The sequence below is a fragment of the Onthophagus taurus genome, chromosome 3 (assembly GCF_036711975.1).
Source record: "Onthophagus taurus isolate NC chromosome 3, IU_Otau_3.0, whole genome shotgun sequence".
Taxonomy (NCBI): Eukaryota; Metazoa; Arthropoda; class Insecta; order Coleoptera; family Scarabaeidae; genus Onthophagus; species Onthophagus taurus.
Window position 1 is genome coordinate 23339430 of NC_091968.1, and position 16659 is coordinate 23356088.

At 30.4% G+C, this 16659-nt stretch overlaps 2 protein-coding genes across 4 annotated transcripts in view; one reads left to right on the plus strand and one right to left on the minus strand.

The window, feature by feature from the left end:
• LOC111421777 (histone-lysine N-methyltransferase ash1) overlaps positions 1-10075 on the plus strand; it is a 54237-nt gene extending 44162 nt beyond the window's left edge. For all 3 annotated transcript variants that reach the window (XM_071195391.1, XM_071195390.1, XM_071195392.1), the window contains 4 exons: positions 1478-2537; positions 2604-3649; positions 8760-9165; positions 9225-10075. In XM_071195391.1, coding sequence (XP_071051492.1) covers positions 1478-2537; positions 2604-3649; positions 8760-9165; positions 9225-9353 — 2641 coding nt within the window. In that variant the 3' untranslated portion in view covers positions 9354-10075. The remainder of the gene's footprint in view (positions 1-1477; positions 2538-2603; positions 3650-8759; positions 9166-9224) is intronic.
• Positions 10035-16654, minus strand: LOC111419188 (alpha-tocopherol transfer protein-like). Its single transcript, XM_071195400.1, has 5 exons — positions 16486-16654; positions 16271-16430; positions 15962-16217; positions 15796-15906; positions 10035-10401 (listed from the first exon to the last, which is right to left on the minus strand). Exons 1-5 carry the CDS (start codon positions 16565-16567, stop codon positions 10135-10137), a joined length of 876 nt encoding a protein of 291 aa, XP_071051501.1. The 5' UTR covers positions 16568-16654; the 3' UTR covers positions 10035-10134.
• Between the last annotated feature and the right edge of the window lie 5 nt (positions 16655-16659).

A 16659-nucleotide genomic window follows, 5' to 3' on the forward strand; every position in this document is an offset into this window, starting at 1 on the left:
TGGAGAGAATTTGTAATTAATATCGATATTTTTAATAAATCACTTCCGGTTTATTTCATGGAGTACAAAGATGATGTTTATCTTAAATTAAAGATCAAAATGTCCTCTTTAAGATGATATATTCTAAGATATATGTTAGATGATAAAATTTCTTAGAAAAACAATTTTGAAAAAAAATTATGTTTGGAGAGGTTAGACAAAATTTTTTATTGATATCGATGTTTTAAAAAATCACTTCCGGTTTATTTCTTGGAGTACAAAGATGATGTTTATCTTAAATTAAAGATTAAAATGTCCTCTTTAAGATGATATATTCTAAGATATATGTTAGATGATAAAATTTCTTAGAAAAACATTTTTGAAAAAAATTATGTATGAACAGGTTGGAGAAATATCGATACTTTTAAAAAATCACTTCCAGTTTATTTTTTGGAGTACAAAGATGATGTTTATCTTAAATTAAAGATTAAAATGTCCTCTTTAAAATGACATATTCTAAGATATATGTTAGATGATAAAATTTCTTAGAAAAACAATTTTGAAAAAAATTATGTATGAACAGGTTGGAGAAATATCGATATTTTTAAAAAATCACTTCCGGTTTATTTTTTGGAGTACAAAGATGATGTTTATCTTAAGTTAAAGATTAAAATGTCCTCTTTAAGATGATATATTCTAAGATATATGTTATATGATAAAATTACTTAGAAAAAAGATTTTGAGAAAATTATGTATGAAGAGGTTGGAGAAATATCGATATTTTTTAAAAATCACTTCCGGTTTATTTTTTGGAGTACAAAGATGATGTTTATCTTAAATTATATTCTAAGATATATGTTAGATGATAAAATTTCTTAAAAAAAAAATTTTTGATAAAATTATGTATGAAGAGATTAAGAAAATTTTTAATTGATATCGATGTTTTAAAAAATCATTTCCGGTTTATTTCTTGGAGTACAATGATGATGTTTAAGTTAAATTAAAGATTAAAATGTCCTGTTTAAAATGATATATTCTAACGTATATGTTAGATGATAAAATTTCTTAGAAAAACAGTTTTGAAAAAAATTATGTATGAACAAGTTGGAGAAATATCGATATTTTTAAAAAATCACTTCCGGTTTATTTTTTGGAGTACAAAGATGATGTTTATTTTAAATTAAAGATCAAAATGTCCTCTTTAAGATGATATATTCTAAGATATATGTTAGATGATAACATTTCTTAGAAAAACAATTTTGAAAAAATTATGTAGATATGAAGAAGTTGAAAAAAATTTTTAATTGATGTCAATATATCTTTTTTACATTTTTTTTTCACCATGTTCACAATCCATAGCTACATGAATACTTTAGCGTTAAATCCTTTCAAATGGATAATATAACAAGATATATAAAAAACGAAAATTATCTTATTTTATGAAGCGCTTAAAAGTTAAAGTGATTAATTTAATTTGAAATTTTTTTTTATCCCACAGTGAAACAGCACGTTTAAAACGAACGGAATCTTCAACAACAAAAACCCGATTAGTTTACAACCCAGAAGAACACCCATATGGCCTTCTACCAGCTCCGTATCATTGCGGAAAATACTTAAGATGTAGAAAAATTCCATTTCAATTACCCTACGATTTATGGTGGCAACACACTCATTCCCAATTACCCGGAAGAGACATCGTCCCATCTTGGAATTATCGGAAAATTCGTACAAACGTCTACAACGTTAAACTTCCGATGGGCGCCTGCGAGCCGCAATCATGTAATTGTACCCCCGTTTCCGGTTGCGGCGACGATTGCATTAACCGTTTAGTGTTGGCCGAGTGTCCAGCAAGTCATAAATGTCAAAATCAACGGATTCAACGGCACGAATGGGCCCCGGGATTAGAAAAATTTATGACCGAGAATAAAGGGTGGGGCGTAAAAACAAATTTAGCGATAAAGCGGGGGGAATTTATTTTGGAATACGTCGGCGAAGTGGTTTCCGATCAAGAATTCAAAGAAAGAATGGCAACGAGATACGTAAACGACACCCACCATTATTGTTTACACCTCGATGGTGGTATGGTCATCGATGGGCATCGAATGGGGGGTGACGGTCGATTCGTGAATCATTCTTGCGCCCCAAATTGCGAGATACAAAAGTGGTCGGTTAATGGGCAGTTTCGTATGGCGTTGTTTTCGCTGAGGAATGTAGAAGCTGGAGAGGAATTAACGTATGATTATAATTTTTCGTTGTTTAACCCGGCTGATGGGCAAGAATGTCGATGTGGGAGCGATATTTGTAGAGGGGTTATTGGGGGGAAATCGCAAAGGGTGCGACAACCAACTGCGCAACCTGTTGTGTCCAGTGGACCGGGGAGAGTTGGGAGGCCAAGGAAAAATCAAGCGAAGAAGGCGCAATCTGGACTTAAGGAGGTTCCTGTTCCACATCCAGTTCCTATTCCAGTTATGGCACAACCACCCATGAAACCTTTAACTAACGGACAAAAAGCTTTTATTTTGCAACATCATTGTTTCTTATTAAGGAATTTATATAAAGTAATAAGACTTTGATTTATTTTTTTTTTGTAATAATCTCATTATTTTTTTTTATTTAATAAATAGCCAAGAAGAGGAAAAGGTACAACCCAACCAATAACACCAAGAACATTAACAGCAACCCCAACTGAAACAGCAACCATAACAACAAACGGAACTAGCACAAGTTCGAATTTTGCTAACCACATGAACGCGCTTCGTCAAAAACGTAACATAAAAACACGAAGGTTAGCTCAAGTTGAAGATAACCCCGAGTTGCAAAAGACGGCGAAATTAGCTCGATTCCTCCAAGACCTATTCAATATTATCTCAAAAGCGAAAGACGAAAAAAATGAAATTTTATGTGCCCCTTTTTTGAGCTTACCTTCAAAACGAAAAGTCGCCGATTACTATCAAAAAATTTTAGATCCGATTGATTTAACGACGATCGAACAAAACATCGGAAGTGGGGTTTATAAAACCGCCGAGAATTTCGATATAGACATGGGGAGATTATTCGCGAACGCCATAAAATATTACGGAAGAACGTCCGAAATTGGGATTGCAGCGACTAGATTAAAAAAGATTTACGTCGAATCAAAACATCAAAACGTGACGAAATTCGTTAACGAAGTCGGGGAAAAACCGCCGGTTAATTTTATAAGGGGTAAAAATAAAAGTGAAGAGGAAGATGTTATACGATGTATTTGCGGGATGTATCGCGATGAAGGCTTGATGATTCAATGTGAAAGATGCTTGGTTTGGCAACATTGCGAGTGCGTTAAGGCGGATGTTCAAGCTCCTAGTTATCATTGCGAACGTTGCGTTCCAAGAAAAGTTGATTATGAAATTCCGACGGACGAGTTTACAGAGCATGGGCATCGATATTACATGACTTTATTAAGGGGCGATCTCCAATTAAGGCAGGGGGATACGGTTTATGTTTTGAGGGATATACCGATTCCTGGGACTAATAAGAAACATACTTATGATACAATCGGGCCGATTAAATACTCGGATTTGGATATATTTCGGATTGAACGGTTATGGAAGGATTCAAAAACTGAGCAGAGGTTTGCTTATGGACATCATTATTTGAGGCCGCACGAAACTTATCATGAACCAACTAGAAAGTAAGTTAAATTCATTTATTTATAATTAAATTATTTAATTATTGTTTCTGTCCACGACTACCTTATAAATCAACTTGAGATACTAATAATTATTTGAAATGTCAAAATTTCAACAAACGTCTATTTAATTTAATATTTTTAGAACTTTCTAAAGGTTTGACATTAAAAAAACGTAAATAAATTCCTTTTTTGTATGATTTAAGTATAAATTAATTAATTTTCGTAAAAAAAAACATGACGTTTCATAAAATTAACATTTAATTTTGACAAATTCTTGTGAAGTTGGTTACAGTTGGTGACATTGAATTTGTGTCACATTGGCGTTTAAACTTTATTCGAAAATTTATTTAAAAAAATGAGTTTTAAAGGGTAGTCATTTTTCACAGAGTGAATAATAGCGGCGAATTATTCATGGGTAATCAACTTGACACACTAATAATCATTTGAAACTTCAAAATTTCAAAAAACTTCAATATAATTTAATTTTTTTAGAACTTTCTAAAGGTTTGATATTAAAAAAACGTAAACAAATTCCTTTTTTCGTATGATTTTATTATAAATTAATTAATTTTCGTAAAAAAAAACATGACGTTTCATAAATTGACATTTAATTTTGACAAATTGTTGTGAAGTTAGTTACAGTTGGTGACATTGAATTTGTGTCACATTGACGTTTAAACTTTATTCAAAAATTTATTTTAAAAAGTGAGCTTTAAAGGGACTTTTAATGACTACCCTCATTTTCACAGAGTGAATAATACCGGTGAATAATCATTATTTATGGGTAAAATCAACTTGACAAACTAATAATTATTTGAAACGTCAAAATTTCAAAAAACGTCAATTTAATTTAATGTTTTTAGGACTTTCTCAAGGTTTGACATTAAAAAAACGTAAACAAATTCATGTGGCTGAAGTTAGATTCATATTCCAATCTGTAGTCTCTAGTTATTGAGAAAATAATCTTTACATTTGATATTGAAAACGAGGAATATTAAAAAATTTACTCATCAGCCCCTACGACAAATCTGGGTGGGCTAGAAGGATACCAGAGAACCCAATGCAATAATCTAGACTAGTCCCAGGGTACTGCAGTTTCTAGTTATTGAGAAAATAAGGTTTAAATTTGATATTGAAAACGAGGAATATTAAAAAATTCACCATTCGGCCCCTACGGCAAATCTGGGAGTGCTGATGGTCTAGAAGGATACCAGAGGACCTAATGCAATAATCTAAACTAGTCCCAGGGTGCTGCAGTCTCTAGTTATTGAGAAAATAATGTTTAAATTTGCTCTTGAAAACGAGGAATATTAAAAAACTCTCCCCTCGGCCCCTTCGGCAAATCTGGAGGTGCTGGTGGGCTAGAAGGATACCAGAGTACCTAATGCAGTAAGCTAGACTAGTCCCAAGGTGCTGCAGTCTCTAGTTATTGAGAAAATAAGGTTTAAATTTAATGTTGAAAACGAGGAATATTAAAAAATTCACCCTTCGGCCCCTACGGCAAATCTGGGGGTGCTGATGGGCTAGAAGGATACCAGAGGACCTAATGCAATAATCTAGACTAGTCTCAGGGTGCTGCAGTCTCTAGTTATTGAGAAAATAACTTTTAAATTTGCTATTGAAAACGAGAAATATTAAAAGATAATATGTGATAATAATGATATTTAAGATTCGAATATGGATCTAACTTCAGCCACATATCAAATTTTGTCAAATTGTGAAGTTGGTTACAGTTGGTAAATTTGAATTTGTGCCACATTGACGTTTAAACTTTAATCAAAAATTAAAAAAAAAAAATTGGTTTTAAAGGGAAGTCATTTTTCACAGAGTGAATAATCTTTATTTACCGGTAATTAACTTGACAGACTAATAATTATTTGAAACGTCATGACATTTCGTTAAATTGACATTTAATTTCGACAAATAGACTGCTTAAGTCTGACGTCACAGAGATGGGCGGAGCTTATACCGACTCCAAACAATTTCGTTGCTAAAGAAAGGCGCCATAGAAATGTTATTTAAAAAGTCACTTAGTGTATTTTATTTTAACACTAATTGAGAAATAAACAACCTAAGCCTTGACGTCATATTTTTAACATTTTCGTTGCTAACTGTGTTGCTAACGGTAAATCACCATATGCAATTTTTCATTAGTGTTAAAATAAAATAAACTAAGCGATGACATTTCAAATGACATTTTTTGGCGATTTATCATTAGCAATTGTGGTTAGCAACGAAATTGTTTGGAGTCAGTATAAGCTCCGCCCATCTCTATGACGTCAAGGCTTAGGCTTAGGTTTAGGTTGTGTTAAAATAAAATACACTAACACACGGACTATGAAGTTGTCCATTTGTCTATTATATGATAACTAACCTCAGGTGTAAAATGTTAACTTCGATTTTGACATATTTGTAATCTTCATTAAAAATCCTTTAAAGTGAGTGCAAACACGACATATTTATCTTAAATATTAAGGAAGTTATGGTCAACTTCCGGTTAGAAATGTCAACCTCAATTTTGATATATTTGTAATCGTCGTGAAAAATCCTTTAAAATGAGCCCAAACATGATACGTGTCATTCCAATATTACTCGAGATATAAGCAACTTCCGATTTGAAATGTCAATGTCATTTTGATTTTTAATTCTTAATTTTTATAAAATGTCTTAATATTTGTCATAAAAACAAAAATTTAATAAAAAAAAATAAAAGATTAAGGTTTGTATTAATATTTAAAAATTAAATTGCTATCTTCATTGTTGCTAACTTCGAGTTCAATGTTTCTATTCTAACTTTTTTGGTTTTTTGGGGTAAGTGCATAATGTTTGGACACATTTTAAAGGATTTTTAATAAAGAATACAGCATGAAAGAATACCATGAAGTTGTTTATTTGTCTATTATATGATAACTAATCAACTTTACAGACTTGAATAATATTTGAAGCATCAAAATTTCAAAAAACGTCAATTTAATTTAATTTTTTTAGGACTTTCTAAAGGTTTGACATTAAAAAAACGTAAACAAATTTCTTTTTTCGTATGATTTAAGCATAAAATTGACATTTAATGTTGACAAATTGTTGTGAAGTTGGTTACAGTTGGTAACATTGAATTTCTGTCACATTAACATTTAAACTTTATCAAAAATTTAAAAAAAAAAGAGTTTTGAAGGGGTAGTTATTGTTCACAGAGTGAATGATAGCAGTGAATAAACATTATTCATGGGTAATCATTTCAAAAGAAAGAAAAAAGAAATAGTTTTGGTTTTCTTTCTTTTCCAACATATTTAAAATTTTTCCATCATTTTGTAATTATTTCAAGTACTGAAGATGAAACATTTGTTTCGAAACATGTTTACTTTTTGGAATAAATTAAGTATTTTTAATATTTCTCACAAAAAGTATTTACTTTTTCCTATTTTTATTAAATAATGTTGACCGTGTAAGGTGAAAAATTTTATTGACGGTAAATATTGATGGAGTGTTGATAAAAATCGGGATTTTCTGATTTTCGGGCATCAATACTGAAAATTGGAGGGGATATCGACAATACTATTGACTGTGTAGGGTTGGTGCCAATATTTCCATCAATACTCTAATAAACTCAACATTCAAAATTAAATACTTCTATTTAATTGTAGTAATAACAAAACATATCTATCAGCACACTGAAAAAACATATGTTATTTTAGCCCACATGATTTGAAAACAGGTTTAATTCTGATTTTCTACATTACACTCAGTTTAGTTCAAGCAGCGCGTCTGTGAAGAAGAGGTGAAAATGACCGACCCATTAATTGTAGACGTTCAACACGATGGAGATAGTGTTGGTTCCAGTTCCCATGATGATGAACAACATGTTCTTCGTAATTTCATCGAGCAATACAAACTATCTCCATGTAGTCTTGTAGAACATGTATAAAGGTTTCGCAGGTTTCTATTACAACTTTGCTGATAGTTGCTGGGGACATTATGGCAAGTACCTCAGGGTTATATACTTACCTATACTTCCTCTCATATTGCTATCCTGTCTTTTCAAAAATGGTTCAACCATCTGTAACAATTTGTTTCATCCATTCGAAAGTAGTTCTTGAAATCATCAACATCTGAGAGACTGATTTCTTTCAACAGTACTAGATGAGAATATTCATTTCTCTTCTTCAATCATTCTTTCATCCTGTATTTGCGTTTCGCTGGACGAGTAGTTGCAAGTGCCAAAATAATAGCTACACAAGCTTTTGTACGATTATCTATATTTGGAAGGGAAAAATAACTACGTAGATTCACCTTGTTCTTGGTAAATACGTAACTTATAGACAAAAGTGTTAACAGTAATATTGATCATGTAAGGTAGTGAAGTATTGAGACTGGTTACCACGAGGATTGATGGTTGTATTGTCAATACTGATATTATCAATACTATTGATCGTGTAAGATCCGCTTAAGACTTTCTAAAGGTTTTGACATTAAAAAAACGTAAACAAATTCTTTTTTCGTATGATTTTAGCATAAATTAATTAATTTTCGTAAAAAAAAACATGACGTTTCATAAAATTGACATTTAATTTTGACAAATTGTTGTGAAGTTGGTTACAGTTGGTGACATTGAATTTTTGTACATTGGCGTATAAACTTTATTAAAAAATTTATTTAAAAAAATGTGTTTTAAAGGGGGGTAGTCATTTTTCACAGAGTGAATAAATAGCGGTAAATAATCATTATTCACTAGTAATTAATTTGATAGACTAATAATTATTTGAAACGTCAAAATTTTAAAAAACGTCAATTTCATTTAATTTTTTTATGACTTCCCAAAGGTTTGACATTAAAAAAACGTCAACAAATTCCTTTTTTCGTATTATTAAGCACAAATTAATTAATTTTCGTAAAAAAAACATGACGTATCATAAAATTGACATTTAATTTTAACAAATTGTTGTGAAGTTAGTTACAGTTGGTAACATTGAATTTCTGTCACTTTGACGTTTAAACTTTATTCCAAAATTTATTTAATCAATTTCAATAGTAGTCGTGGACAAAGTATAGTCCAGTATAGTAAGTCTACTCCTATATAATATGCTCGTATAATAATATATTATTTTTTGATTAGATTTTTCCCTAATGAAGTAATGAGAGTACCGCTTTATGAAGCTGTACCCGTCGAATTAGTGATGGAACATTGCTGGGTAATGGATTTAAACACTTATTGTAAAGGTCGTCCAATGGGTGCGCCGGAAAAACACATTTACATCTGCGAGTATCGCGTCGATAAAACAGCGCGACTTTTTAGTAAAGTCTCAAAACCGAAATTTCCCATTTGTATTAAAAGTTACGCTTTCGAACGTTTCGATACGCGATTAAAAGTGTCTCGAACTTACACCCCCCACGATTTAGATCCCGCCATGGTTAAACCAAGGGGAAGAAAACCGCAGGAAACGGAAGATTTTCAACAACAACAACAAAGAGATCGAGCTAGAAGCGTAGCTCAAATTAGTATCCAAGTGCCAGTTGTTAGGGTAATAAAGATGATTTATTTAAATTAAAATTGTTTTTAATAAAATTGCTGTATTTTTAGACAAGAACTGAACAAAAAGCGCGATTAAATAAGATCTTATTGATTTTATTGAATAAATTGCCGACGAAACAGCCGTTGGACGTGTCTTATTTGTTGGAGGGAGGAAGACGTCGTAAAAAAACCACTTGATATTTGGAGTACTTTAGTTGAGCTATCGGGTGATATAAATATAAAGTAGAAAAAAAGGATGAATATTAAGGTAAAAAGATAATTAATTGAAAAAAAATTTACTTTGTACATCACAAGTTTGTAAAAAGCTAGTCATAGTGTTTCTTGTTGATTTTAAAATCCGATCGTACATCAATGTTTTATGATTATTTATTTGTAAATAGCTTTTATGAAGGTGGAATTACGCGATTTTAAATAACCCTAAAAAGGATGTTGGTGGGGTTATAAGTAAGCTATCTCAAGTTTTATTTTTAACTTTTTTACCTGATTCGTTTTTAAGGATTTTCTTACTATTTTTTTTTTTTTATTGATAGGTAGATGCACTTTACAGTATTTTATTGGTTTTTAAATCGACAGATCTTTATTTTTATCTCTTTTTTTATTTTTTTTGCACCAATTAGGTATATAACGAAATTTTAACGTTTTCAAAACTTTTTATGAAAACATTTTTAACTTAATTTAATTTATTTAAAATGAAATCAAATTAATTTTAACGTTGATGCCTTTATCTTGACCAGTGATTAATCTTTTTTTTTTAATTTATTTCAAAAAGGAGTTATCTTTTTTTCACAAATAAAATTTGTATGTATTAGAAAGGGTCGTTTACATCCTTTCTCACTTGGAGTTTTTAAATTACATTTTTCATGTTAGTATATTTTATTAAAATAAAGTTGTTATATTTGTATGATAGTATCTTTTATATCATATAAAAATCACATCTTTAATCCAAATCCTTTCTTTTTTAATCAATGTTTAATGTGCGAAACGATCCAACAACTCCATAATTTCCGTTATCACCCCCAAATTTATCACTTTTCGTTTTCAATTTTGCTTCATTAATTTCCCAACGAGATTTATCCAAGAAAAAATCTCGATTTTCCATGATTTTTTCCCTCCATTTAGCTGCTAAATCATTAATGTCACACAAACTTCCTCCATATTGAATTGGAAGTAATTCTTTCGGGATAAAATCGTTTAAAGTGTTCGAATTTGGTGTGTGATAATGAATCTAAAACGTTTTTTTATAACTTCCTATACTCTATTTTTTAAGTCGGAGGACTATGAAGTTGTCTATTAAATGATAGCTAACTTCAGGTGTAAAGTGTCAACCTCAATTTTGACATATTTGTAATCTTCATTAAAAATCGATTAAAGTGAGTATAAACACGACATACAGGATGTTTTAAAACAACGTTTAAATATTTAACATTGGTCCGAAAATCAATCGTTCTTGAGATACAGGGTGTTCAAATTTTTTGGGACTCTACCTTTTTTTCTTTTAAACTATAACTACTGCAGATTTGATACTTAGCAAATCGATGCAGTATGAAACTGTCCCTTTTTTGAGAGTAGTATGATGTTTCCATTGCTTCCGGTTTACCGGAAGTGAAAATAAATACCACTATTTTTCAGAAAATTCAAAAATTTTATTTAACAATTTGTTAGATAGCTTAATTCTAAACAACATTAATTCGAAAAAAATGTATTCCTTAAGGTTTCCGAGATAAAAAAACATTTTTTAAAATAAATTATTAGAAAAATTAAATTGACACAATGTAATACTAATACTTTTGGTTTTTGTAAGTTTTACAAATCGATGCAGTATGAAACTGTCTCTTTTTGAGAGTAATATGATATTTCCATTGCTTCCAGTTGGTACCAAAATTTTGCCATTAATAACCAAACTCCAGCAATTTTACTTGTTTGTTTGTCTTGTATTCAAATGGTGAAATGAGCGATATGGTATTTATATACAGCCGTGCCAATGGAAATACTTTGAGTGCACGTCGTTTTGCACGTTCGCCGGATTTGAAACCGCTAGACTTTTGTTTATGGGACTACTTAAAAAGTTTAATGTATGTGACACCTGTAAACAATCTTGAAGACTTGCGGCAACGAATAGAACAGGGTTGCCAGACAATTCGTGAAAACTACGGGTTATTTGAAAGAGGTCGACATTTTGAACATCTTCACTAAAAAGCTTCGTTTTGATGATGCTTATAAACTTTGTAAGTTTTGTGAAACTTATAAAACGCGAAAGTATTAGTATTACATAATAATTTATTTTAAAAAATGTTTTTTTTCAGAAACCTTAAGGAATACAATTTTTTTTTGAATTAATGTTGTTTAGAATTAAACTATCTATCCAATCGTTAAATAAAATTTTTGAATATTCTGAAAAATAGTGGTATTTATTTCCACTTCCGGTCTAACTGGAAGCAATGAAAACATTATATTACTCTCAAAAAGAGACAGTTTCATACTGTATAGATTTGCCAAATATCGAATCTGTAGCAGTTATAGTTTAAAAGAAAAAAGGTAGAGTCCCAAAAAATTTGAACATCCTGTATCTCGAAAACGGTTGATTTGCGGAACCATGTTTATTAACAATTTTCGAGTTGTTTTCGACTATAGTACTACCCCTATAAATTGTAATTGTTGTTTTGTCTTCTTAACATCGTGTGATATTGGATATGAAGGTTAAATTATTTTTTCTTGCACTATATCGATGTTATTTATTTATTTATTTTCTTCTACATGTTTCGAGGAAACTGGGCCCTCATCATCAGGAAGAGATCGTCAAATTTATGAATAAAAACTTCACCATGTTCTGTTTCCGTTATTTGATATTATTATGATGATTATTGATTATTTATATAACGTTTGATATCTCCTCGTTGTTGTGGTGTGTTTATTTTTTGATAATGGAGGATAGTAATGCATACATTTGACGATCTCTTCCTGATGATGAGGGCCCAGTTTTCTCGAAATGTGTAGAAGAAAATAAATAAATAAATAACATCGATATAGTGCAAGAAAAAATAATTTAACCTTCATATCCAACCCCTATAAATATTTAAACGTTGTTTTAAAACACCCTGTATTTATCTTCAATATTAATGAAGTTATGGTCAACTTTCGGTTAGAAATGTCAACCTCAATTTTGACATATTTGTAATCGTCGTGAAAAATCCTTTAAAATGAGCCCAAACATGATATGTTTAATTCCAATATTACTCGAGATATAAGCAACTTCCGGTTTGAAATGTCAATGTCATTTTGAAATATTCTTAATTTTATAAAACGTCTTAAAATTTGTTTCAAAAACGAAAATGTAATAAAAAAATTCAGAAATTAGGGTTGGTATTAATATTTTAAAATTAAATTGTCATCTTCATTGTTGCTAACTTCGGGTTTAATGTTTTTTATTCTAACTTTTTTGTTTTTTGAGATAAGTGCGTCATGTTTGGACTCATTTTAAAGGTTATTTTATAAAGATTACGAATATAATAATAAAATTAAAGTTGACATTAATACTTGAAAGTTTTTTCTTAGCCGTGTGTCGAAACTCTTTCAAAAAACATCAAAATTAAATCTAGGCGCACGGATAAACAGGAATATTTGTAGATCTAGCGTTAGTTCTAGTTTTTATGCAATAAAAATATACAACATAGTTATATCTTATGCTAACTAGCGCTACCTACCACTGCCACTAGAACTAACACTAGACCTAAAAACATTCAAGGTTAATGTTTTTATTCTCTTTTTTTTTTGTTTTTTTGAGATAAATACATCATGTTTGGACATATTTTGAAGGTTTTTTTAATGACGAATACATCATGAAAGAACACCATGAAGTTGTCCATTTGTCTATTATATGATAACTATCTTCAGGCAAAGATTAAAGAGTAATCAGATGCTAGGCGCTAGAGGGAGAAACTCTAGTTTTGCAAAAAAAAAGAGAAGACATTCCAATTTAAACGTCCTGACTATAACAAATCTAATCTACAAATGTGACAGTTGGTATATTCTCAAGGTCTATAGAACATAAGGTTACCTAATTCCCTATGCCTTTGTTGTATCGATTATTACCCCGCAGATTGACGTCACTGGTTCGATACAGTCAGAGTAAAAGATAGCCTATACGTGCCTATACTGTGGTACAGTCTATATAAAATATTTAAACCTCGCATCGTGTTGTGTTGTTCATAGAACCAACTACGTCACTGACCCACCTTGCCCCTCAGAGGAGGAGAATCGGCATTGGGTAACTTTATGTTCTATAGACCTTGGTATATTCTACCCTATACAAGATGCGATGCTAGAGTGAGAAACACTAGTTTTGAAAAAAGATAGAAGACATTCCAATTTAAATGTCCTGGCAATAAGAAACCATTCCGATTTAAAGGTCCATACCGTTCAAGATCATAAAAAATGGCAGCCTTACATCAAAGGTGCTGACACGAAGCGTCGCATCTTGTTTACTCTTTAATCTTTGCTTCAGGTGAAAAATGTCAACCTCAGTTTTGACATATTTGTAATCTTCATTAAAAATCCTTTAAAGTCAGTACAAACATTACATATTTATCTTCAATATTAATGAAGATCAACTTCCGATTAGAAATGTCAACCTCAATTTTGACATATTTATAATCTTCGTGAAAAATCCTTTAAAATGAGCCCAAACATGATACGTTTAATTCCAATATTACTCGAGATGTAAGCAACTTCCGGTTTGAAATGTCAATGTCATTTTGAAATATTCTTAATTTTATAAAACGTCTTAAAATTTGTTTCAAAAACGAAAATATAATAAAATAATTCGGAAATTAGGGTTGGTATCAATATTTAAAAATTAAATTGTCATCTTCATTGTTGCTAACTTCGGGTGTAATGGTTTTTATTGTAACTTTTTTGTTTTTTGAGATAAGTGCGTCATGTTTGGACTCATTTTAAAGGTTATTTTATAAAGATTACGAATATAATAATAAAAATAAAGTTGACATTAATACTTGAAAGTTTTTTCTTAGCCGTGTGTCGAAATTCTTTCAAAAAACATCAAAATTATTTTTAGACGTGCGGCTAAACATGAATATTTCTAGGTCTAGCATTAGTCCTAGTTTTTGTGCAATAAAAATATACCACATAGTAATATCTTATGCTAACTAGCGCTACCACTAAAACTAACACTAGACCGAGAACTAGAAACGTTCGGGTTTAGCCGCACGTCTTTCAAGACGGCTAAACCTGAATGATTCTAGTTCTAGATCTTGTGTTAGTTCTTGTTTTAATTCAATAAAAATGCAACCTAGTGATATTTTATGCTAACTAGTGCTACCTACCACCTATAAGGTGGTCTTAAGAGAGGTACAGCTAAACGGAATGTTTCTATTTCTAGATCTATAGTTCGTTTCTTTTCTATAATACTTGTCAATGTAAATTTTTTAGGGTTTCTGTTGATATTATCTATCTAGGATTTTTATAAAATTTATGTTGTTTTCCTGATTTTTAGTAACATTTTCAGTAACTAAATAGTTGAGGTTAAAATACATTTTAATATACAGAGTGTCCCGAAATGGCTTGTACAACGCATGACCACAAGTACTTTAACCAAAAATATGATGATTTAACTCAACTTATCTATATACAAAATTGCTTAGTTTAGCCGCTAGAGGGCGTTAAACATTTATGATGAATCAGAGATAAAACGCAAAACAAAAAATACGCTGTCAAGTTTAAGTGACAAACTGTTTTTGTTTTTAAAATTAATTATACCTAGCCAACTATTAAAAAACCGTTATTAGTGTTAACTTATATCACTCATTCGTGCTTGTGGAGATTTAAAAAACCCAACTGAAATTTTGTAAGAGAGAAAATAGTTTCTAAATTAAAGTAACTACTCAGAAAAAAAGAATGGTAGTGTTTCTAAAGGGGATTAAAAAGATATGGATGCATAATTTATTGTGACAAAGTTTTTAAGCACCCTATAATTTTCGAAATTAGAGTTTATTCCACTAATAGCTGTAGTCTACTGATACAAACGCATGACCAAAAAATGAATAACGTAAATTTTTAGATAAATATGATTTTAACGAAGTGTAAAAACGTGGTGCAAAGTAATTAAATAGAACAAAACACCTTTTCTAGGTAAATAAATTGCAAATAAACACTCCACAACATTTTATATGCACCTTTTCTTTTTGAATAACGAAAGCTCAAACGTCAGTGTGACATATCTATTTCAAAACATGATAAAACAAAACTCCCTGCACAACTCCCTGTTAATTTTGCCAACTTTACAATAATTTGACAAGTATTATAGAAAAAAAAATGAACTAGTGTTAGTTCTAGTGCTAGTATTAGAGGTTTTAGTGTAATGTCAAATTATATTGATATGTTGCATTTTATATGGGACAAATTAAGTCCAAAACGCCCTGATTTTTATTATGTTTATACAAATAAGTACACAATTAAATTCGTAACTACAATTTACTTAAAATCCTCTCTGGTTTTAAAACTCCCGCCAAAAAATAGAAAAAAATTACACTATGTAAAGGTGACTTTTCATTTTACTCCTCCGAATTAAAAAATATAATATAGCATAAATTAATTAAATACTTACTAATTGTGAAACATCCGATTTTATAAAAGGTTTAACTAAAGAAACACATTTATCTAGGAATGTAGGGACATTAACTACATGGATAGCCCTTAAACGAACAGGATGGGCTTCCTAATACAATTAAAAAAATTACTTTAAGTTAAATTAGTTAAAAATTAATACATACTTGTGTATAAGTCATATATTTCCTTAAAATCGATAAATTTACTTTAGTAATATGCTTCAAACTCATTCCGGCCATATCAAAAATCGGTATTTCCCCTTCAGATTCCTCAAAATCAGTATACATTCTTAAATCGGCAACCATAAAAAAAGCTTTTAACGAATCTGCATAAACAAATCTATCTGGGTTGGGATCCCTCAATCGATATATAAACAATTTATATTTTTCCTTTGTTAACACAGGTAGAGGTAAATAATCGCTAAAATCGCCATAACAATAAAATTCGCAATAATTTTCTAAAATATCTCCTACACCGTTCCAAAAATGTTTTGAATCTCCTCGTTTTTCGGATCTCTATTCGAGAAAATTTCCGGCATATCTCTCCGCAATCTAAAGCAAATTTCCATCAAGTTTTTTGCTTTTTCAATGCTATAATCGCTACTAAAAAGAAATTTAGAAAGGTTTTGATCGTCTAAAAATAGAAATTAGATTAAAATAAGTATTTAATTCAAATTGATTTGATTTACCGATGTTTTGTGGTAAATGCTGATTAATTTGAAGCCACCCTCTCAAAATTTCGATTTGATCCTTGTATTTTTCAATAATCATGGTTAAAAAGTTAAAAGACCTGGTTTTGTGTCGGCAACCTCAAGATTATTGAGCTTTCCAACTTTCTAATTTTTTTAAATCCTCTTCGAAAT

Bases quoted from the DNA above. Each gene is read 5' to 3' on its own strand.
- LOC111419188 (XM_071195400.1), bottom strand. From the start codon at position 16,567: ATGATTATTGAAAAATACAAGGATCAAATCGAAATTTTGAGAGGGTGG. The intron at 16,218-16,270 runs GTAGGAGATATT...TGGCGATTTTAG, and splicing joins CAAAACATTTTTGGAACGGT to CGATTATTTACCTCTACCTG. The intron at 15,907-15,961 runs GTATGTATTAAT...TAATTGTATTAG, and splicing joins AATATATGACTTATACACAA to GAAGCCCATCCTGTTCGTTT.